Source organism: Hyalella azteca, unplaced genomic scaffold (genome assembly GCF_000764305.2).
Source record: "Hyalella azteca isolate HAZT.00-mixed unplaced genomic scaffold, Hazt_2.0.2 contig6441, whole genome shotgun sequence".
Lineage (NCBI taxonomy): Eukaryota > Metazoa > Arthropoda > Malacostraca > Amphipoda > Hyalellidae > Hyalella > Hyalella azteca.
The window spans coordinates 128,021-152,911 of NW_025936604.1; the positions used below are offsets into that span (position 1 = coordinate 128,021).

Here is a 24,891-nt window from a genome sequence, read left to right on the forward strand (position 1 = left end):
CACGGAATAAATACTCCAGATCACATGTACAACGATGAACAATAACGCACGTTACTCGGCAGAAATTTAAAGGATTTGCTGAGACTGTGAAGGATCATGACCAGACTGTGTCGTGAAGCTTGAGTTCTTAGCGACCAACGCGGGAATATATCGCTCCTTCTCTGCCCTGACGCTGCTCTGCGATCGAGGGCCAAGTATTGCTGTAAACCAAAAATTCGCAGCCCTGAATTCTTTGTGAATGATAAACGAAACCAGATTATTGACTCGGTTAATAATTACTGTTCTATTTGTAATCATTTGCGTTCCGAGAGACCATAATACAAATGAAAGACGAACATCTACTTAATTGCTCTAGTTGATGCTCTCTTGCACCATCATAGTCACCAGCTTTAGTTATCTCTAACCTCGTCACTAACGTTAGTTAGCACCAATTTGACGAAAAACTTACATTCTTCGTTCAGATTTCATTCATTAAAGATCCCGCTGAATCAAAAAAATAATTTAAGACACTGTTGAGTTTTGGCCTAAAGGCTTTGGTTTTCGGTGTGGCTCTTGAGGCTCCTCAGCGAGATACGTGAAAATAAACATCCACAAATTAGTGAAATAACTTCTAAACTCAACTGACTACGACTGATTTCCAATGTTGATGTAAATAATACTAAAAATTTATTCCTGAAAAAGCCTACGCAATGGTATTATTTTATTAACAACATTAGAAAAATTAGCCCCTTCCTCATTGTAAGACACACATCGGTCATGACAATCTATCATTTGATCGGTGACAATCGATCATCGATATCGATNGCATCACTGTGTATTGTAATTGCACTGATGAGGTTCACATGTCGCGGTCAACTTGTCCGAGTGCTGCGGTCATCGACGAGAACGGGGGAACTGATACTAGAGATAAGACGCCGTACATTATACCCACGTAGCGCTTGTTATCAGCACCGCTATCAGCTGTCCTATGTGTATTATTAAACCTCTCGTTCCCTCATTTGCTATGTACCATATTTTACGGATGTTTTTTATTAATAATAAATAGCTGTTAATTTTTTTTATTGTTAGTGGCGTGAGGATTGAATATCGCAAATTTTTTCAGCATATCCCCATGCAGAATTGTAAAGAAATTAAAAACCAAATCTTTAGTTTCACACGTTACACCATTTGCAAATCTTATCGTTTTCGTAGTTTTCAGTTCGATCTGCATGTGATGCCGAGGCCTTCCATGCAGAGGCCACAGGCCCGAGGCTTGTAGGGAACGTTGCGTCGGTGACGCGAGCAAGCGCTCCATCTCTCCCTTTGTACCTCATAAAATATGTTCCCTAAAATATGTGAGATAGTAACAGTTAGAAGGAGAGGAAATTTGCAAACTATTCCTTATCTTCTATTTTATTTCAAGATATTTGTTGCGATCTATTTTTTTCAAACTTTCATGCTGAAGTTCGTGCAGACTCACCCAATATTTACTGTTTCTGTTTTTTCATGGAGAGAGTATTGGTTGAAGGGGGCTAGGATAGAGCAGAGAGAGGGGGCAGGCTTGAGGGAAGGTGTGATGAGGGAAGGTGTGAGGTCAGCGTGGGGGGCTGATGAGGGAAGTGCGAGGGGAGCAGCTTCCCCCCGCTCCTCTAACAGCGGCGCTTCCAGGAAAGCTGGCGAGTTGCTGGGGAATACCATACTGCTGCTGCTGCTGCTGCTGCTGCTGCTGCTAGTTGTTGTTGTTGTTGCTGCTACGGAGGCTTGAGGGAAGGTGTGATGAGGGAAGGTGTGAGGTCAGCGTGGGGGGCTGATGAGGGAAGTGCGAGGGGAGCAGCTTCCGCCCGCTCCTCTAACAGCGGCGCTTCCAGGAAAGCTGGCGAGTTGCTGGGGAATACCATACTGCTGCTGCTGCTGCTGCTGCTGCTGACGCTTGTTGTTGTTGTTGTTGCTGCTACGGACGCTTTATTGATGCTGTTGCTGCTACGGACGCTTTATTGATGCTGTTGCTGACGTTTGCTGTTCTTGTTGCTGCTACAGACGCTTGTTGTTGTTGTAGCTGACGTTTATAGTTGTTGCTGCTGATACAGACGCTTGTTGCAGTTGCTGCTGCTACTAACGCTTGTTGTTGTTGCAGCTGGCGCTTGTTATTTTTGTTGCTGACGTTTCTTGTTGTTGCTGCTAATACAGACGCTTGTTGTTGGTGCTGCTAACGCTTGTTGTTGTTGTTGTTAACGCTTGTTGTTGTTGCTGCTGACGCTTGTTGTTAATGCTGCAAACGCTTGTTGTTGTTGCTGCTGACGCTCGTTTTTGTTGTTGCTGCAACGCTTGTTGTTGTTGTTGCTGCTGACGCTTGTTGTTGTTGTTGCTGCAAACGCTTGTTGTTGTTGCTGCTAGCGCTTGTTGTTGTTGTTGCTGCTAACGCNTGTTACAGCTAACGCTTTAGTTGTTGCTGCTACAGACCCTTGTTGTTGTTGCTGTTACAGCTAACGCTTTGGTTGTTGCTGCTACGGACGCTTGTTGTTGTTGCTGCTGCTACTGCTGCCGCGTTCTCTGTACTATATTCCGTGCATTCTCTACGGTATGGTGCAGGATGCAGCACCTCACGGCCGCGCAGGTGTTTTCTCAATCGTAAAACTCTCAGTAAATGATTAATGTATTTTTTTCATTTTCATGGCTTAAAAGCTTCGCAAAATTCTATCCACTCTTCCATTGAAGTTGCAGACATGAAAGAGCGTGGCACACCTGTGGTCTGAAACCTGCCTTAATTTCATTAGCTTTGACGTTACCGCTTCTTTATTTAGTTATTGTAGCGATTTTTCCAACCGTTGCCAGGCCATGACTGCGGTCAAGTTCAATTATAATTCGTAGAATTCATGCGACGTTCATAAATTGCTTAATGGTGAGTTACTTTCGGTCGTTTTCACGTGTCTACTATGATTAATATAAGTTTTTTTGTTGTCACTGCTTCTGTATTTATTTATTTATTTTGACGTCACCTCTTCTTTATTTAGTTATTGTAGCGATTTTTCCTATACCGTTGTCAGGCCATGAGTGCGGTCAAGTTCAACTATTATTCTTGGAATTCATGCGGCGTTCATAAATTGCTTAATGGTGAGATGCTGACTTACCTTCGGTCGTTTTCATGTGTTATCTATGATTAATATCTGTTTTTTGGCCTGACGAAAAACCAGTTGAAGCATCAGGTGAGTTTTATTGCATGATGAAATGGTCAATTTAAACATGCATCTGCCTAATGGGGCCGCTGCTCATGTTTTTTGTTTAATATGAACTTTCAGATGGAGAAAGACATGGCATTAATAGAAGAGGCAGAAGGAAGCTATATGCGCTATTGGTTGAAATTGCTCCATTCTTTTGGGCTGCAAAGATGCATGCTGGCCTCGATTTCCCTCTTTAAGAAATATCCCCGTTTGAATTCATTTTCAATTACGACACGTCCCGCTATACACGTTCATCTATCCATCGTTTAGAATGCTGCATCGTATGACCTGTAGTGTCATTACAATGTTAATGAGTTTTTTTTTATCGAATATTGTAAAGTTAGAGGGCCTGTGACATGTAATTGACTATATAGCATCTCGATAATCTTGGGAGCGCGTTGTGAAGAAATCCTCCATGAGTTGCCGTAAAGTTTTATGCTTTGTTTGTTTGGAATTGATCATTTTTGTGTACATGTTACTCTTATTAGCTAAAAACATGAATCTGACACAACATATGCTGACAAGTCTCCGTTGAATTCAAATGTAATACAGCTTACGATTAAATTTATCGCTCATTAACATGAGGGTTAATGTGCGCTACAATTAACATAAGAATATTTTCAATTGTAGAAGCACCGCAATATTGTGGGCTGTTCATGTATGAAGCTAAGCACAACCGAGTACCAACTCTATAACGTCTCCTGGTAGCATATTAGCTAAGCTATTATATGCTGCCTTCTGAAATTATGCCAAGTAAAGAGATATGTACAGTGCTGGAAATGGCTATACGACCACCCAGTTTTCTGCAAATATTTTTTCTTGCACAGAAAAATACGATATTCTAATTACACGAGGTTAAACTACGTTTAAAAACGGTTCCAACGCTATGCGAAAAAAATAATGTTCTCAAAATATAAGAGAAGAAATTATGAAAATTAGAAAAACCTAGGTGGAAATGGTTATAAGACCAAGATATGTTTTTCCGTTTGTGGATCACATACACTCATTTTAATAGGCAATCTCACCTCCTTTCGCCATAATTACCTCAATGCATCTTCTCCTCACGCTATTTACCATAGAATCCAGTGTCTTTCGAGAAATTTAATCCCAAGAACGAAGGATAGCCGTGCTCAGGTCACTCACAGATTGAAACTGGCGCTTATTTTGGTAAACATCTCTCGCCATGATGCCCCATAAGTTTTCAATGAGGTTGAGGTCAGGACTATAAGCGCCGGCCACGGCAACAGAGTAATATTCTACTCTAGGAACCACATGTTTGCTGATTTTGAGGTGTGAATCGAAGCATTGTCTTGTTGGAAAACATATGATCCCTCATGTTTCTCATCGGCAAAGGGGAGAAGTTAGTAAAACAGCGTGTGCTTGTAGCCACGGAATCTTGTCTCCCATGTAAAATAGTTAGAATTGATTTTCCCTTTCGGCTAAACGCCCATCAAACCATGACCGAACCACCACAAGATTGCCGCTAGGAAAAAAATTCAGGCTCACTGTCCAGTGGTGCCAATAGCATTGCCATCTATCTGGACCATAAAGATTGAACTTTTTACATCAGAGACGATAATCTTGTGCCATCCCTTTACCAATAAGCAAATATTTTTCAGAAAATTTTTGTCGGTTGATAATATGCTTTTGTTGGAGCACAGGGGCATTTTTGCTCGTCATGTATTTGAATTTCTTCGAGTCATGCAACGTCTAACGGATGCGTCGTGCTGTCACATTAACTCCAGTGGCCAATCTTATAGAAGTAGAGGTAGCGCAAGTTTAAGAAGCCTCAGAAAACAGTCTCCTAAGATCCCTGTTGGTTAATTTTGTGTTGGTCCAGTGCGCTTTTTTCACCCGTAGCCGTCCGGATTAGCAAAAAATGATTGTGTAATGGGTTTTGAGCGTTTTATTCCCATTGCGATGTTGCGTTGGCTTCTACTGCATTTTACAAAGCCGAAAATCTGCGCCTTCTCGGCCTCGGTGAGACTTGTCCCATTTGGTATATTTTTTACTTCGAAAAATATAAGTGAGGGCACTGAACTACTCCAGAAGTACACCAGAAAGGCCCTAAATGACGAAAATCAAGATATTCCTTATATTGCTGTATTTTTTAAAGTGAAAATATTACAGAAAGATGCCAAAATGGAGACGAACCTATCCTGGTCTTATAACCATTTCCACCCAGGTTTTTCTAATTTTCATAATTTCTTCTCTTATATTTTGAGAAAATTATTTTTTTCGCATTGCGTTGGAATCGTTTTTAAACGTATTTTAACCTCGTATAATTAGAATCCCATAATTTTTTGTGCAAGAAAAAATATTAGGAGAAAACAGAGGTGGTCATATAGCCATTTCCGGCACTGTATGGCCTGACCAAGCATTTAGTAAAGAAACTAATGGTGAAAATTTGCCGTTATAAATGCTCAGTAGGAACCGATATGTTCTAAAAGGACCCAAATTGGACGTGCTCGCGGTTGAAATCAATGTCTGGTCAAACCGTGACCAACAAACGTCCACAAATGCGCAGGTAAAATTCATCAATAATTTGCAGCCGAGTTCTCTCAAAGCTTTCTGGAATCGCAACGTGGTCCGAAAATTCAAATAAAACTTTAATTTTTAATTTTGACATTTCGCTGACCAATAGAATGTGGATTGACTGTTGCATCGTTATTTGAATTGCTCCTATTGATTATTTCCCATAGTCTTTCCTATTTGCTTATACTATATCTTGTTTTGAGGTCCACTGGTCCATGTGCGTGACATCACGAAAATTGCTTCCTATTTTTGGCCTTCCTGCATACAAATGTTTCTGTGAAAATCTTGTCACAGCCTCGTGCACCATAAAGTGACATGGCCTCGATGATTGGCAGTGAGTGCCTTCTCATTATTTTCAAATTATTCTGCTCAAACCAGACGACCAAATATGGACCCAAAATAATATTTAAATTCGTAAATTTCAGCTAAAACCTTGTTGAAATATCCATCCGGCTTCCACCTGTTTTGTCCCATATAATCTGGAATACAGACTAGCCAGAACATTCCTATAAATACTCGCCTTAATCGATATGCGTGGCAGAGGCCAAGCCTCCAATAAAAATGTATCCCACCCACACGCCTCCACAAGAGAAGATTCCACTCACCGCTGCAATCAATTCTCTTACATTTAAAAGTACATTATGAAGTATATATTGATGCTGATCAATTTTGTAGAAGAATTCTTCATTGCATACGTTTCAGGGTTATAGCTTTTTTGTATTACCGCAGTTCTTGAATTTTTGTACATGAAATGTTGCGTATAGGTACAAATTAAATTAGGTATAATGTTGCGTGCAGCGCATTGCAAAGTCATGCAGTAATATGCCTGCTGTTTACACTGCAGAGAACGGAATAAGAAGTTTCATGAGATTCTTTTTGTCAGGATAATGTGAGCACAAGTGAAATTTTTTGCATAACTAAAGTAAATACGCTCAGTAGTAAGTTTGTTACTGAAATTATGACCAAAGAAACATCATTGACATTTTTAAAATTCCGTTTCCATTGTCCAATGTTTTGAAATTCAATTAATAGTTTCCAGCAAAGCTTCTAGAGCGAATGCCACGGACATTTGCCCCCATGCTTCATGATGGTCGCTGGTCTTGCCCTCAGGTTGGGATGCAGCACCAGGGAGGCGGTGGGGTAGTTATCGACAACCCCAATCCTCCCCAGCACCTGCACCAAGAACAACAACAACAACAGCAGTCTGATAGAGAGGATGTCTTCACTACGAGGTGAGTCACCTTAGAGCTGGGCCTACACATAGATATCTTCAAGTGTTGGTCACATTTTGACGTTGATTTAACGTTTTATTTCGCTTGCTCAACGTTCGAACTTGAAATCAACCAGTAATTAACGTTGTTTAAACGTCAAACGTCTGCTATGATCGAGCATTTCACGGTGAAATAACGTCTATTAAACTTTGTTACAATGGAATCGACTCTTACTAAACGTTGTTTCTACGTCATTACCTGGAGGCTGGAGTGTAGCATGTGTCCGCTCATTGACTAGTCAGGTAGGGATAGAATTTTTACCAATTGGCTCTTATGAATAGTTGGCAGTAAAACGCGCAAACCTTCTACAATTACGTAGTATAAGCACGAAACTTCGTCGCAAGTTTGATACAATGATTTATATTAAGTTGTGTTAGTCTTAATAAAATACGTACCTGGGTTAACCATCATGATGTTGCACTTGAGCTTCATTTATCTGTTCGACTCTTGCAGTGTGGAGCTATAATAACGCTCTTCCCAATCGATATATTTATATGTATACAGTGTAGCTCGCTTCAATACATGCGGCTGGACACTAGACTAGACTTGAAGTTACTTGTCCTTGCGAGCGAGCCTTGTAAAATGTGTCTATAAATCTATAATGTCATTCTGTATAATATGTGTGTACTAAGATACGTTTGTGTTACACGCAGCACGGACTCCATAGACTTCCGCAGAAGGTGAGGGCTTTGTTTATTATTATGATGGACTGACTTGCATGGAAGTAGTATTAGTTCTGATATTGTTGGAACTTGTAACGCTGGCCGTCGTGGTGCGTGACGTGCTCACAATCCATCAGCTCCGATCTCTCCAACTAACCTAACCTTGCAAGAAGTTTCGACCGTGAAATTTAACTCAGGAATCTTCTTTGCTGCTAGAATGGCTTCGTTTTATTACAAGATTGTAACGAATTGCACGTTGACTTTGACGAAGAAAGCGAACGTCTAAGAAAGGTCGCTCGTAATGCTTTTGGGAACTCTTAGTTTATGCCCCAGATTTGGTAGTATTGTATTGGGAGTTATCCATGAACGACCTACTAGCATTTGACTTCTTCACTTATACGAGTATGAGCGATCTATGCAAACAACTTTATTCAGTCTATTTAAGAGATCGAAATGAGCGTTAAGCGCCTTAACGGTGGGCAAAATTTACCGATAGATCGTCTGAAAATTCAATAATGTGCACCAGAGGTCAGCGTGAATGGCCTGAGAGCGCCTAGCTGTGCTCCCACTCTTTTACTGCTAAGGCTGTGCTCCCACTCTCACTGTCAAGGCTGTGCTCCCACTCTCACTGTCAAGGCTGTGCTCCCGCTCTTTCACCGTAATGGCTGTACTCCCACTCTTTCACTGTCAAGGCTGTTCTCCGACCTCGTTCATGCGAAGTAATTGCTATTAAAACGCCCAAAAGAGTTAATCAGAGCCCAGGCAGCAGCATATCTGACATTGACTGCAGATATCCACCAATAGGAGCAGCCGATTATCCAGCAGATCTTGACGTCATCCAACGCGTGCTGCGCGTTGCATTGCTACTGTACTCTCTTCGGTGCACTGCGTACACTGGGTCGCATGCTCTCTTTGCGGTGACCAGCGTGGCACGCAGCTACCTGCACAACACCGCTCCCTGTACACTACATAGCTCTATTTGCATACACTACATAGCTCTATTTGCATTGTACAACTCTCTGCTTAAATGCTCACTGTGCACTGTACGGCTCTACGTTCACTGTACGACTTTCTGCTGAACGGCTCTCTGTTTACTTTACGATGTTGCTCACTTTCTTACTCGTTTGAGTTGCTGTTGTTTTTGTGTTCAAATTTATCATTGAGGAACATTCATGTTATTGCGTAGAGTGACGTGCGGCACTCCTGAATGTTTAGTCAGGTGTGACTACTTTCAAATTTGATTGATTAATCTGTTGCCTGCGTTATTTTCACCTCTGAACTCTATAGTAGCATTAGAATCTGACCTCTTGTCTAGTGATATCTTCTTAGTATTTCTAACGCTTGATTATAAATTATTGATATAAGCATGAATTCTCAATGGGGCTGTAGTCTATAACATTCAGTGGTTGGTGAGTGAGGCGTCTCATGATGACATGTCAACTGGCAGGCAACGGTAACGTCACTTTTTTTTCGCATTTTGGTATGTGGTATTCAAATTGTGGATGAGATATTAGAATTTTTTGGGGCTGGAAGCCTGCAGTAAGAGATCGAGGTTAGTTTGTCAGGCAGTCCTGCTGTTGTAGCCGCCAGGAAATGCGTCGCATTCTTGTGTAGGTCTTGGACCTCTGGGCTTTGTTTTGCGGTCGCAGGTGTGAATAAAAAATATGGTTCCAAATCCCCTGGTTTTCCCTGGTAAATGGCTCCAGTGAAACGTTTATTGCCTCACTTTTGTTTGCGATGCTCTGGGTCTAACAAGTGACCACACGGCGACTCGCACAGATAAAATGAGTTTCCTTTTTTAACACTAAATATAATGAGGCCTGAAGCACACTTTCCTGTATGCTCACCACATCTTACACAAATAAATGACAATGATCTCGATTGAAACTGCCTATTAATCTTTGATATGATGTTTGGAAATGTGGATTAAAATGTATTGAAATCTTTCACCTCTGCCACTAAAAAAAGTTTTCATGTTCATAAAAATGACCACTGAAAAATCATTATAAATGGTATTCAAACTAAATATAAATATTTTACATCTGACGTTTTGAATTAAATTACGTAATAATAATGTTTTTAGTTTCTTGTCTAAAACAGATATATGTGAATGTAGCAAACCTACATGTACGATTTGTCGATGGTCAGAGCCTTCTAGTGGGTGTGTAGATGCGGGTGGCGGTGCAGAGGGGGAGTGGCCGTGAGTTAGGTATGGTATACCAGGCAGAGGTGTGACTATTTGATCATTTTTCTTCTCGTCATATTTGACGCTAGTGATGCCTCATGCGGTACAGTTCATCCATACTTGACATATTTGACGCTAGTGATGCCTACAGTGGCTGCTGCTTGTGTTTGCCTCAACATCATAACGCGCTATTGCTTACTTGTTTTCCCAGCTGACGAATCTCTACAGTGGATTCTTTTATGTAAAGTCTCCATTTGTATCATATTTTCACTTGACTGCATCGCATCTTTTTGTTTCTTTTAAATTTTTCAAATTTCTAGCCTTTTTTTGTCAATTTAAAGCTAGTGATGCCTCGTGCGGTACAGTTCATCCATACCTGACATATTTGATGCTAGTGATGCCTCGTGCGGTACAGTTCATCCATACCTGACATATGTATTTGATGCTAGTGATGCCTCATGCGGTACAGTTCATCCATACCTGACATATTTGACGCTAGTGATGCCTCATGCGGTACAGTTCATCCATACTTGACATATTTGACGCTAGTGATGCCTCATGTGGTACAGTTCATCCATACCTGACATATGTATTTGATGCTAGTGATGCCTCGTGCGGTACAGTTCATCCATACCTGACATATTTGACGCTAGTGATGCCTCATGCGGTACAGTTCATCCATACCTGACATATTTGATGCTAGTGGTGCGTCATGCGGTACAGTTCATCCATACCTGACATATTTGATGCTAGTGATGTCTACAGCGGCTGCTGCTTGTGTTTGCCTCAACATCATAACGCGCTATTGCTTACTTGTTTTCCCAGCTGACGAAGCTCTAGAGTGGATTGTTTTATGTAAAGTCTGCATTTGTATCATATTTTCACTTGACTGCATCGCATCTTTTTGTTTCTGTTCAACTTTTCAAATTTATAGTCCTTTTCTTTTGTCAATTTAACATCTAGCGAGTGTCATCATCATTGTATTCGATGTTACTCATAAAGGTTGCGTGGCACCATAATTTCACCTCATCTCGCTAATAACATGCGTAGCATCATTTCATTTAATCTCACTTATAACATGCGTTGCATGAACATTTCATATTATGTCACTTATAACATGCGTGGCATCTTCCGTTCATGTGACCTCACTAATGGTATGCGTTGCATCACTAACACAATATTCACAAACGACCCCGAGGTATTGAAGTGCGCGTATAGGCTGCCTCGTGTAGTGTGACTGCGCGGTATTGTGGGCTGAGTGATACGCTGCGCGTATCCAGATTTTTTTTCCATGCTTCTTCAAATTGTCATCAACTTCCCAGACATTGTTTCCTTCAGCCCTTAACCTACATGTATTTCTAGTAAAATTATAACGGGAAATCGATTGACATATTTTACCGCGTTAAAGTTTAGTACTCAAAGTATCAGTGCGATATATATTGTAAGAGCCTTTCATTACGTAATTATTTGTCTCACCGAGCAAATGATTTTTTATAAATTACAGCGTTATTAGCAATGGAAGTCAACGAATTAGCATTGGAAATCTGCGAATCAAATCACTGAATTAATATTTACTCAATTTCGATAAGCGCATATATTGAAAACAGTGAAGGAATTTGCAAATCAAAATATGATGTTTTTATTACATAGATATCAAGAGACAAGCTCCTTTTCTTTGTGCGATAGCTTGAGTTTTGAAGTATATTATTACAAACATCTGCTTCTCTTTTAATTTTGGGTGGTAAGTTCATAAAAAATACTAATACACATGAACAGTTCAAACTTGACTTTGTTCATACTGTGATTTAATCTCCACAACTGCGCAGTGGGAAGAGCTTTTTATCTATCGTCTCTACTCGGCTTTCCTGGAGCGAGCTTCTTATCTCCTTGCGCTTCTGCTGTTTAGTTAAATGTTAGGACGAAATTCCGTAGAGTGCAGCGGCGCTGTTGTGTGCGGCCAACATCTCCCGCTAACGTTCATAAACTGGCAAAAACTGGCATTGAAAAAGTGAAAACTGGCATATTGATTTATTCCGTTAATTGAAAAAAATAATATTTGAGAAGAAAATTCTTGATAATTTGTTCATCGAAGTCATCAATAATTTTTCACAGGGTGAGATAATATCAGTACGAATAACGTCGGCTTGCCTCTTCCAAGGCAGCTATCACGTAGGAAGAAGCGCGGCATTAGAGCTTCTTGGAAGCTAAAAATCGATCCACTTGATGCATTGTGCCTGCCTTGGCTGAACTATAAAAAAAACATTTCACTCTCCATCAATGCTGTAAAGAGTGGCGAGTTTACACTCTTGTTTACCCAGCTGTAATCCGCTTCATATTCGACTTAAATTAGTGTGTGAGGCGCGGAAAGAGAAGTGCGTTAAGGATGCGCAAAAGCTCCCTGTTTTACCGGCACGAGTGATCATAATAAGCAGTCATTTGATGCTGACCTTTGTTCGTGGGAAATATCGGGTGCTTTTATCATGATTACATCAGTAGGTATTCCATAAATGCAGGCCATTGGGCACTTATGCTGGTCTCGCCGCCATTCAATTGATCATGCAGCCCGCAGCAATACTTACGGCCTGTATTTATAATTTTGACATGTTGACATGTTAAAATGTATCCATATATTCACTAATCACAATGTGATTGATGTAAAAAGTTGCGAAATTAACCCACTTGAAATGAATCCGGGTATTATATTTAATCTATAATTTTTTTTCTGAAAAGACCAGCGTTGTCGTAACTGATGTTTGCGAAATTGAACAGAATCTCTTATGCCGAGCGTATCAAAGGTAAAGATACAAAAAAACAGCCTGTTTTTGAGGTTGAAGTGAGCGTACAGAATACCACCAACAGTACGGGTCACAAACACGCGCGTAATTGCGTCCAGAACTGTCATAACTCAGGATATCGCGGGTACAAATCATACCTCGTTACATTACGGATTCGAGGGCTCAGCCCTCGAATCATCTGCCCGGGTCACGAGAGGCGGAAGTCTGACCTCGACCTGAGCATTTAGGCTGATCTTTAATCGGAGGCGACGTTGACCCCCACACCCGGAACTTGTCTCCCAACTTCCGGTTCCTTGGTTCCGGGAAATGCCTTCCGACTTTGAACTTCAGACGAGCGTCCAACCTTCAGCTGCCGCAGCCTCTTAGCACGCGATCGTGTGAGATCTGTGGAAAAATTCATCGTGGCTACCTTTATCTTTTGATTGAAGCATTTCTTCTATTGTTTTTGAACAGTTGCGTAAGAATTGTAAGATGTTTGCAAAACATTAAAGTAAATTTAAGAAAGCATTGCTAAAATTTAAGGATACCTCATTTTGTTAAGACTCAATCGATGAATGGACTCTCCATAATACAAGGTATTAGAATCATTTTTGGTTTCTACTTTTTGTTTCAACTACAAACGTGTTATCTTGTACTGGATAGTTTTTTGTCTTATGATATACAATTGAATTTTGAACTTATCAAAAAATACAATAGAGTGCAACGCCAAATTTCATGCACAACACACGGTGCCAATGAATTTCATGCACGGCATACGTTCAGCCGGTGCCGGAAGTTGCGTCTGCCGTGAAACTTGTATGGCCCTCCAGGCTTCCGGGAACGCCTGAGCCGCTCTGTATGGTGTTGACCGACTATCAATAACGTCTACCGAGAATTGCTCTACTGTTTTGTTACTGCCTTCTGTGCAACTCGCGTATGTTTGGTGCAATTATAGCTTAAATACAATCAGTGGAGGGCTATAACTCAATCCGCTATAAATTAAGCTAATCTATTCGTACTAATGTTTAATGGTTATAATGAGCAGACAATTCAAGTGAGTGTGCTTGCAATGTTAATGTTTTTGCTGGATTTAGTTACTCACATGCGTTATAGTTAAAATTTAATTATTTTTCTAAAATTTTCAGAATTTATTAGTAATTCGATTAAATGACAGAGAAATTGGTCAATGGTGGTGCCAAAATCAATTTTTCAACTGTTTGTGTTTTTAAATTATATTAGAGTTCAAATTTGTAGTGGCGCTCGTGAGTGAGTATTGATAGAATGCGCTGCTCGTCGTGCCCGAGCGTGGCAGAGCGGCTCGGCCTCAGGAAAAGGAAGAATCCGGGGTGAGATGTCCAGGGATATTATACAGATTATCCATACTGGAGTATTATTATCAGACTAGTATATTAACTAGCCGTAAGTAGTTTGTGTCATGGTATCTTAAATGGCCGTCTATTACTGGAGATTCTAGCTGCCTTGAGTATACCTGCTTGAGTGTGAAGCAGGTATATTATTCCGGAGCTTTCCGGAGCAGGTATATTTATAAGACTGTTTACCTCTGTCCTAAATTGCAGTATTTCAAGTGTGTAGTGAAGCGCTGAGCACAAACTCTCTTTGCTAATCAAAGAAATGGGATTTGAATTGCGTCAAGATAATTTTTGTTTTCGTGAACTTGCAGGAGTGCGAGTCGCATCTATTTATTGAAATTTGCCGTGCAAAGGCTCCTGTTAAAATAATGTGATGTAAATTTCTCTGACGATCTTTTTTAGCACAGCTAGCTCGCTCAAATCAATGTGAATAATTTTTTCCGTAATGTGTTGCTTCTTTAAGTTTCCCAGTGATCTTACCTGACTATCAGCGTATTTTGTGCCAGAATGTATTACCGGACCAAAAACAATTCTGTTCTTGACTAATAGCGTAATATCTTGTTAAAGATAACGTTGTACATGACTATTGACGTATTATCTAATTGAAGATAACGTCGCACATGACTATTGACGTATTATCTAATTGAAGATAACGTCGCACATGACTATTAAGAAGAGCCCTATTTTGTCAAAACAATTGTGGTGGGCATTTAAAAGATATTATATTCAAAAACTAGGATACAATATTACCATAAAAATGTTCTTCTTTTAAATAAAACAAGTTTCAACTTCATAACGTTCTTAGTTTTTTATTTATTAACAAATTTAAAGGGTTACTTAATTCTGAAACACCCTGTATATGTGGTCGATGTGGTGTAGCACATCGATCACATACACTGTTAGAAAAAACGGTGAAAAGACGGTCCCACTGGCGTTCTAGTGGCCGGTCGCCCCTTGAAAATAAACCGTTTCGCCGTTTTTATCAGATGTTGTACGGATTTCTAGTGTTTAATTTGAATAAAAACGGCGACACGGTGTTTCTTTTCACGTGCCGACCGGCCACTGAAACGCCGGTAGTACCGTTAACGGTAATTTTTTTAAGTGTATGCAATGGTTAACTGAGTTATGTTAACACTACGCATATGTCCTGTGGCCAGTTGATCCTAATATTAAACAGGATTATAACCCTGGTTGAGAAACGCGTAATAATTGTTAGATGAAAGAGATCTGAAATATTCGATTTTAACTGTTTTTTGAGTTTCTACTGCCACTAAATTAATATAATGAAGCGTTATTTATAAACGTTTTCTCGGTATACAGCGCGCACGCAGCGCACCACACGACGGTAAGGCTGGGGACCCAAGACTGGGGCAGGTGGGCAAGTGCGACACATCACCGGACACGCCGCCCCCCATGCCCCTACACAACAAGCAGCACTGGTTCGAGGGCATCATGGGCTGCCTCAAGCCCGTCTGGGGTATCATCGGCAAGACCTCCGCCTTGCCTGAGAAACCTGAGGGAAACGGTCAGTGATGAACATATTTGACTTAATTACGCTTGGTGTCCGGCATCTAAGAATTTGGCTTTAAGCTGTGTGCGATATCTGAGCATGTAACAGAATTATTTCAAATTTTGATGTTATGTAAAATAAATAATTAAAATTGTAACACTTATAAACGTGAAAATATTTAAGTGTCTTTCTCCGAGACACTTAATATTGTTCTTAAAATTTGTCATGTTTGAACAGAAGGCGACTGGAACATTCCGTTCGAGGACATCGGAGACCTGGAGTGGCTGGGGTCGGGCGCTCAGGGAGCGGTCTTCAAGGGGCGCCTGCGAGGCTCTCTCGTCGCAGTCAAGAAAGTCAAGGACAAGAAGGAGACCGAGATAAACCACCTCAGGAAGCTCAACCACGCCAACATCGTCAGGTTCAAGTGAGTTGATATGAAGATTTTGATGAACTCATTTGTTCGATGTTCACGACGCCAACATCGTCAGGTTCAAGTGAGTTAACTGTTACATTTTTTCATTTTTGCTGAAAGCGCAGCCATGCAACGACGAGCCTGACTGCAGGCAGTCACGGCCTCCGCGGCCCACATTCGCCGGCCATCGTCTGGCGTCACCAGGGTTCTGTATTGATTATTTCACGTCTGTGTCTGTCCTGGATAAGGCTATACTAAGAATTACAGAGCAAATAAAATACAGCAAAAATTCACCCATGTTGTTGTAAAGAACATTTCAGAGCTCCATCATATTATCAAAACATTAGTACAAGCAATTAGCTGGAACGCTTTTAGGGAAGCGATATTAAGACCTAAATTGACTAATAAAGAGGATGGCAACTGGAAATTATCTCTAGTAAGCGAAACTATTTGTTTATGTACTATTTCAAGCCGATAAGAAATAACCGCTGATGGAGCTAGATTACCGTACGGAACGTTNGGAAGCGATATTAAGACCTAAATTGACTAATAAAAAGGATGGCAACCGGAAATTATCTCTAGTAAGCGAAACTATTTGTTTATGTACTATTTCAAGCCGATAAGAAATAACCGCTGATGGAGCTAGATTACCGTACGGAACGTTTTCTATAAAAGGATCGACAAATTTGTGGCATTTATTTTAAATTCATACTTAATTTTCAAATCAAGCCATCGAGGGATTTTTTAGCTAATTAAAACTTCAATTATTTTACAGCTGAAGGCATCATTGCAATCAGCTGGAATAGCTTGCCGCCAATTACAGCTGACTCCTGTATTATTTTTTGAGACGCTCGATCTTATTGCCGTATTATATTCCATTTACAACAATATAATATGATAACATGAGGTTATTAACACAGTTTGACACTACAATAGTTTTTATTATTTTTGACTGCAAATTCTGATCAAAGTAACCTAGATTGACTCTATCACGTTTATTATGTCTGGCTGCAATGTATAATAGGGCACGAATTCCCGGCTCAAGCACCAACCGTATTTTAATTTGTATCAGTGTCCATATACTGACGAAGGTGTTTGTGTGCAGAGGCGTTTGCACGACACCGCCCGTGTTCTGCATCGTGATGGAGTACTGCCCCTACGGCCCTCTCTTCAACCTCATCAAAAACGGTCACAAAATAGCGCCGCAGCTGGTCGCCAGCTGGGCCAAGCAGATCGCCCAGGGCATGAACTACCTCCACATGCATCGCATCATCCACAGAGATCTCAAGAGCCCCAAGTGCGTGTGATGGAAGTGTCGTGTGTCAGAAGTGAGGTGTCGTGCATGTGACACAAGTGTCGTGTCAGAAGTGCGGTGCCGTGTGTCAGAAGTGAGGTACCGTGTGTCGGGGGTGAGGTGTCGTGCGTGTGACACTAGTGTCGTGTGTTGGAATTAGTGGTCAGCGCTTGTGACACAAGTGTCGCTTTTTATACAATGAAATTTATTCTCGTTCTCACATGACTATCCAATAGTCTCTGGAGGAGGAAATTGTTTAAAATTCGTACAAATAATATTGCAATGTTTTTTGCAGCGTTCTGATAGGAGACGAGCAGCGCGTGAAGATCAGCGACTTCGGCACGAGTCGCGAGTGGAACGATGTGAGCGCCATCATGAGCTTCGCTGGCACCCTCGCCTGGATGGCTCCTGAGGTCATCAGGAATGAGCCTTGCAGCGAGAAGGTCGATATCTGGTGAGTCTGGCAGTGACCTTGTCCATAATATACGTAAGTTTACCCATTAGTTAAGCTTTGAAAAGGTTTCCTTTTCTTTGTATTCTGTACAGATTACTGACTATTGCTCTGCCGCCCCAAATGCAGCGTATTAAATTTCGCATATTAAAACAGCTTTGCCGGCGATGTCATCTGCACGCTACGTTCTCTCTCTTTAATGATGTGTGACGTATGAAAAATGACAGCTTGAGTCAGTGATATACATCGCAGACAGCACTTGTCTTTACCCCTGGTGTAAGAGCTCGCTGCACTGTACTGTGGTGCTATGTGAACACCATTCATTTGGACTACCTGTTGTTCAGGTCGTTCGGCGTGGTGCTGTGGCAACACCATTCATTTGGACTACCTGTTGTTCAGGTCGTTCGGCGTGGTGCTGTGGCAACACCATTCATTTGGACCGCATGTTGTTCAGGTCGTTCGGCGTGGTGCTATGGGAGTTGCTCACCGGGGAGATCCCGTACCGCGAGGTCGACAACTCTGCCATCATCTACGGCGTGGGCAGCCACTCCCTTCACCTGCCCATACCCAATTCATGCCCCGACGGTTTCAAGTCAGTCCCGCTCACCTCATTGTACATTACGGTGTCGCTATTCATATACAAGAATTTTAATTCTCTACTGTAACAACTCTGATAAGTATTGTTTTTATTTCAGCGTTGTATTTTTATTCTTGTAGCTTTTCCTTACGAGACCTTCGCTTGATCACAACTGCTGATCGAATACACTTAATTTCGTCTGCAATTAACTAAGCGTGAGAGCGTAGCCCTCGATATTTCAGGGAAGGTTTAACGATACTAAAACAGTCATGAAGTGACTATCACTTAGGACGGAGTACGGCGCAGTCGTTCTAACTCGTGATGTGCTCTTTGCAGGCTCATCGTGCAGATGTGCTGGAACCCTGAGTCCCGCCACCGCCCCTCCTTCAAGCACATCCTCATGCACCTCGACATCGCTGTCGTCGAGATCGTCACCAAGAGCCCCGAGGACTACTTCCAGACGCAGGTACTTAGGGGTGGTATGGTGCTCCAGGAGGTACATCGCTGGGACTGCTTGGAGTACTTGGAGTCTCTTGCGTATTGCAGCGTTCTTTCACGAGGCCTCATGTTGTCACTTGGCGTGTTTGGGAACCAGGAAGTTTCTTGTAGCAACAAATTCTAAGAAATTGATGAGTTGCCTTCTCGGGAGCTTGTCAGGATGCCGGCGTCGTGGCAGGAAGCAATCTACTCTTAATTTCCTGCTCAAAATAAGACTTACGTTGATACCGTCGTGGTTTGTTGTAGTTAAATCATGTGTGTCATTGCAGGCGTCGTGGCAAGAGGAGATATACGATGAATTTCCTGCTCAAAATAAGTCTTACGTAGATATCGTCGTTGTTGGATGTAGCTAAAATGTTAGAGTGATTGCAGGCGTCGTGGCAAGAGGAGATCCGCAAGGAGCTGTCGCACATGAAGGCGACGTCCCGCGGCTGCATCATGGTGCCCGCCAGCACCGTGCCCGCCTACGAGGAAGACCTCATCTGTCGTCGCCAGCAGGAGCTCAGGGATGCCCAGGTACGGGAGCCCTGGATTTCAAGTTATTAAGGTGTTTACATCAATAAAATTCAAGGCGTTTGCATCAATAGAATTCAAGGTGTTTGCATCAATAAAATTCAAGGTGTTTGCATTTTGCATCAATTATTCTCTCATCAAAGTGTTCTCATCACTTATTCGCTATTTTTGACACGATCTCGGTAAAATAATACCATGAATTTTCTATTACCAAGTGACTTGACATTAAATTGTTTGTGTCTTGTCCATGTTCTCGACATAAATTTTATTTGATTAGCTTATCACAAATTTGACATTTCTGAGCACTTCTTTAACCCAAGCGTATAATCTACATTTAATAATCGCAGAGACAACATCTCTTTTGACAATGGTATGCTGCCCAGGTGACATTTCTTTACTGAGATTCAATTATAACTTATTTCGAGTGGCTTTATTTTATTTTTATGACTGTGTACTCATTATCGCAGGCTTCCATTTGTACTTTCTTATTATCTTATCCAAGTTCTCTCTTTACGTTAACATTAGTTATTTTGATTGAATAGATTACTATGTTAATACAGTAATTCGAAGAAGTAATCCATGCTCATGATGCTTCACAGGACGTACGGGAGCACTACGAGCGCAAACTGAACATCGCTAACGACCTCTACCTCGAGCTCTCTGCTGCCATGCTGCAGCTCGAGCAGCGCGAGAAGGAGATCAACAAGTGAGATACACTAATATCCTCCATGTTAACCTCACATTCTTATCCTCCATTTTAATCTCCATCTTAACCTCACACTCTTTTTCTCCATCTTAACCTCACACTCTTATTCTCCCTCTTAACCTCACACTCTTTTTCTCCATCTTAACCTCACACTCTTATTCTCCCTCTTAACCTCACACTCTTATTCTCCATCTTAACCTCCATGTTAACCTCACATTCTTATCCTCCATTTTAATCTCCCTCTTAACCTCACACTCTCATCCTCCATATTAACTTCCATTTCATGCTTCGGATGTTCGTGGTCTGCTAACAGTGTAAATCAGTGCAGGTAGTTTCGTGTTAACGTTTATGGATTGCCTTGCGATGTTTTGCAAAGTTCTAACATACATCAGTGAACTAGTTTGGTATGAACGGCCATGGATTGTTTTACGACAGACCACTGGTCGACACTGCGGTAATCAAAGGAACTGCTTTCCTCTTCAGCCGTAAACTAGTGGCAGGAGGTGATGTAGCGGCAAGTGTTGCAATGTGTTGCGCTTAATTATGATTAATTAAGGAAATGTTTACTAAGATAATAATGAATTGATGTAATACTAACTAGCGGCAGGAGGTAATGTGATGTAGCGGCAGGTGTTGGAGTTTGTTATGATTACTTATGATTATCTATGGAAGGTTTACTAAGATAATAATGAATGTGACCTGTACAGACGTGAGGAGGTGATGAAGCAGCAGCTGAGTCCTGCACACGTGAAGCGCAGTAAGCGCAGCAGCAGCAGCAGCCTCGTCAAGGGCAGCCTGCTGAAGGCTCAGCAGCGTCTCTCGTCCTCACGCAGCAGTCTCCTCAGCAGCGACCCTCGGGCACCGGCCGGTCAGTGAGCTGCCTTGCCTCAATTACCTGAAAAGTTATACCTTATTTTACTCCCTAATTTTAAATTTGTCTATATATTTCAGTGTATACGACCCTCGGGCACCGGCTGGTCAGTGAGCTGCCTTGCCTCAATTACCTGAAAAATTATGCCTTATTTTTCTCGCATATTTTAAAAATCACGCTGCAGTAATGACAGGAGAATTCTAAATTTTGTTACCGACTAGTTCGCGTCATACCCTAGCTCGGTGTAATAGCACTCATACCCTGGCTTCAATTTCGTGTTATTGTCATTTTTTTGTACCCACATTCATCATGCTGTAAGTTTTATATTTGTTTAAACCATGCATCTTTCTTACAATATCTTTTATTTGCATCTGACGATGCATGAGAAGACTTTTCGTCGTTAATAAAATAATTATTTTAAGACTTTCTTTCCATTATCATTGTTACTATGAAAATTTCTTATAGCCTCCAAACTGGAATTGTTAATTGATGTTTAAACTTAATTACGGGCTGTGCATGCAGGCCGCGTGGAGGACAGTTCGTCGTCAGCGTGCGTAAGTCCTGATCCTGTGGACGTGGTTTATCCGAACGGCTGCAGCAAGAAGCCGCTCTACACCGAGATCGGTAGCAACAACATTCCACTCTCCACAACCACGCGCCCTTCGTCGCTCTTCGGGCCGCGTAAGTCTAAGGGCACCAACACACCGGACGACCTCGGCGTTGGCCGCGCGTCTAAAGACAAGACTCGACAACGGCGCTACAACCGCCACCAAAAAGCCCAGAGTCTCGGCAGCACAGCTCTGCTGGCCGCCAACAGCGGCTTGGGGCTATCTACGTACTCTGACCGCAGCCCATCTCTTGTGAGACGTGTGAGTGCATCTAGTATATGTACAAAAGTTTTAATGTGTATGCATTATTCTGTTGATAAATTTTGCGCATGATATGATCACAACAAGTACAGATCGCGGTGGACTCACTGGATTTTGTTATGTGTAGGTTCAAAGTCTGAGCCCCGGACGCGTTGGTCTGGTAGACTGCAGTACACAGACTGACTGCAGCCTGGAGGTCTGCACCGACACAGACTGGACGACGGCTGCGTTGCCTCCCAAGCCGCCACTGGGAGACAGGCAGCAGCAGTTCAACAAAGACTTCGAGCTTCTACAGCGAGAGCTCATTTCAGTTATGACAAAGAGTCAGGAAATTAAGGAGGACGGGTCAAGTCCTAACGGCAATAGTAACTTCGTGGCGAACTCACGTGGCTCACTGCAAGGGTCGCTGCAAACCTCGGGATCTCTGCAGACGTCGCTGCAGCAGTCGACGCCGTGCGCCTGTGAGCACTGCCAGCTGTGCCCTGTTGCACGCACCATCGCGCGGCTCGTATCGTCAGACTCCGCCACCACCAACACAGACGATAACAATAAGAACATTCCCGCATCTCTCACGACCTCAGACGTTTCTCTGCCCCCCCTTTGCTCAGTTGAAGAAACTCTTCACACCATCAAACTGATCAACAACAACAACCAGCAGCTGCAGCAAGAGGCGGCGGCTGCTGAAGTACGGGATTTGGTAGTCGCGCATCAGATGCAGGAGCAACGATACCAGTACCAGCAACAATATGGCGACCGCAAAAATGATCAATGGGACCCCATAGAGAAAGTGCTCTCTGATCCAACATCAGACCCGTCATACCCACCCAGGGCGAGCAAAGGGCGCCGCGGGGCAGGACCCGTTCAGATGATGTCCGCGGAGGTTGCTGGACCGAAGCCTGGGTCTCAGGCGTCCATCCTACTACCGCCAGAAGGTGAGATGCCAACATCGCATAGCTTTTGTACATGTTAGTAGCTAAAACTATCGCTTAATAAAATAAACAACGCGTCTGGCAACTTTTAGGTTAATATTACAATTATGTCATTGATTTCCAAAAAATATTTATAAAGAAGCTTTTTTTTCTCCGAATGTAATTTTTGCTTAGAAGTTTGTAATGAAGGTGCCATGAAGCTGTTGGTTGGTACAGGCGTTGGGCTGCAACACCACCACCAGCGGCGGCCAGCACTAGAGGGCGACCGGCAGCAGAACTACGAGCAGCACCACAGCTTCTTCGTGACGAAGGCCCTGCAGTCGGGACTACGACGCTCACACGTCCTCGAGAGCCCTCTTGATGAAGGTTTCGTCCCTGCTGGGGGTGACATGGCTTTCTGGAGACGAGACGTAGAGACACCGCAGCCTGGAGTCGCTAATGACGTGTTCGTGGTGTCAAGTGACAAGGCTTCGCAGGACGTGCCGTTGGAGCTGGACGACGAAGAAGGACTTATTGACGATAATGAAGAAGATTTGGACGACGAATTGCCCGTAGATCCTGACGAAGAGGACAGCGATGACACCGAAGACGAGGAAGAAGGCAGGACGTCAGCTAGTCGGGGACGAGACAGCGACAGGGATGAGGAAGAGGATCTAAGTGAACGACGTGGCTACGCTGAGCCGGACGTGGTCGCCTCCAGTGAATTGGACTCCAGTCACGAGGATGAGGACGTGTCTGAGGGCGAGGGCCAGCCTTCGTCGTCTCGATATCATGCCATGACGAGGCGCAGGTAACGTAACAATTTTGCAACAAATCTGGGACCAGGAATTTCCTTCAGGTTCTGACAATTCAGTTTTTCTTAGAGTTGGATGTGATGATCTAATGAAACTAAGGACGGATACCGCGAGTTTAATTTCTGGTGTCGGCACGTGTATGTTGTGATGATAACGTGCGCTTATCGGGCAGCGTCTTGCGGCGGCCTGTGGCGCGGCACAGCGCAGTCAGCAGCACAGACGACGCCTCAGCGGCACCTGTGCCCCTCTACCAGCGGCCTCCACTCAGGCCTCCCCAGCACAGATACTCACAGGTCTCATAATCTGTGACAGGCCTCACAAGGAGCGGGTTGCGTCACTGTTAGTGGCAAGCCTCACAAGTTTCTAGTCGGGCGATTGGTAGCTGGATTCCATCCCACACATCCATCTCTTGATAACCTTCGTCGACTACTAAGTTACCAAGACTAGCGTACATGCTCCACTGTATAATCCTTCAGGGTTCCTCTGCGCTAGATTTCAGCAAGCATTTCCAGATATTGAAGTAGGGTTATGTGCTAAAATATACTTTATTGCAGAATGCCTACTTAACTTCTTCAATTTTGCAAAAAGTTCTATTGCTACGCTGAAACATGTTAAAAAATTCATCCCTTTGCGATACGAATGTATTAAATGAGGCTCGGAAGAACTGGACCTTGTAGTATCAACGGACAACTAGACGCACGTCAATTGGCGAAACAGGTCAGAAGGTAATGCGCTCAGCTGCCTACTGACAGTGAAGAAACTTGCCATGAATGGAATACCAGCTTGGAGAGTACTAGGCACCGTTATATGAATGGTTAAAAATAGACTTTTTTAACTTTGTAAACTCAAAGTTAATTTCATAGATAAAAAAATGTGAAATCTCATTGGAGTTTGATGTTAATTGTTGATTTGAACGGCGGGTCACTTTATAATAAAAAGTATTTAGTTCAAAAATTATGAACGGGATTTTTCAGTATCTTAAAATTTATATCCGTAGCGATGACGGGTCAACCTACTCGTTGTTTCTAATTGTTGCTCACAATTGCATGTTTTTCAACAGAGCGCCGTTGGCCGTGCCACTCCTTCCGTTCACTCCTCCGACTCAGAAGCGGAGGAAGCTACAGAGGCTCACAAGCAAAACTAAATTCGCAACTGAGCGGACCAGCGTTCTTGTATCGCTTCCTCTCACTGCAAGGAATTCCTCGAATTTAATATTCAACTCGAATTTAATATTCAAATTCGTATTTAATATTCATATTCGAATTCGAATTTATCTTATGCTGAGTTTAGTCATCGAGACAGCGAACGATTTCGGGAGCGGAATGTTTTTGGTTGTACTTCAGAGCGTGCAAGAAAGACCCTTCACATCCGAATAATAAATGGCAACAATAGGATCAAACATGGCTATTGCCTACGACGTTGTTTGTACTGGGGAGACGTAGTGCACATGAATGCAGCTATCAGCGATGGAGG

The 24,891-nt window shown here is 42.4% G+C and overlaps 1 protein-coding gene across 1 annotated transcript; it reads left to right on the forward strand.

Moving 5' to 3' along the window:
• The first annotated feature begins 15,326 nt into the window (after window positions 1–15,326).
• LOC108681791 (mitogen-activated protein kinase kinase kinase 12) lies at window positions 15,327–24,562 on the forward strand. Its single transcript, XM_018170867.2, has 14 exons — window positions 15,327–15,519; window positions 15,742–15,928; window positions 17,022–17,213; window positions 17,506–17,664; window positions 18,116–18,253; window positions 18,575–18,704; window positions 19,109–19,252; window positions 19,849–19,955; window positions 20,663–20,823; window positions 21,349–21,695; window positions 21,823–22,627; window positions 22,841–23,414; window positions 23,591–23,711; window positions 24,479–24,562. Exons 1-14 carry the CDS (start codon window positions 15,408–15,410, stop codon window positions 24,560–24,562), a joined length of 3,261 nt encoding a protein of 1,086 aa, XP_018026356.2. The 5' UTR covers window positions 15,327–15,407.
• The last annotated feature ends 329 nt before the right edge of the window (window positions 24,563–24,891 follow it).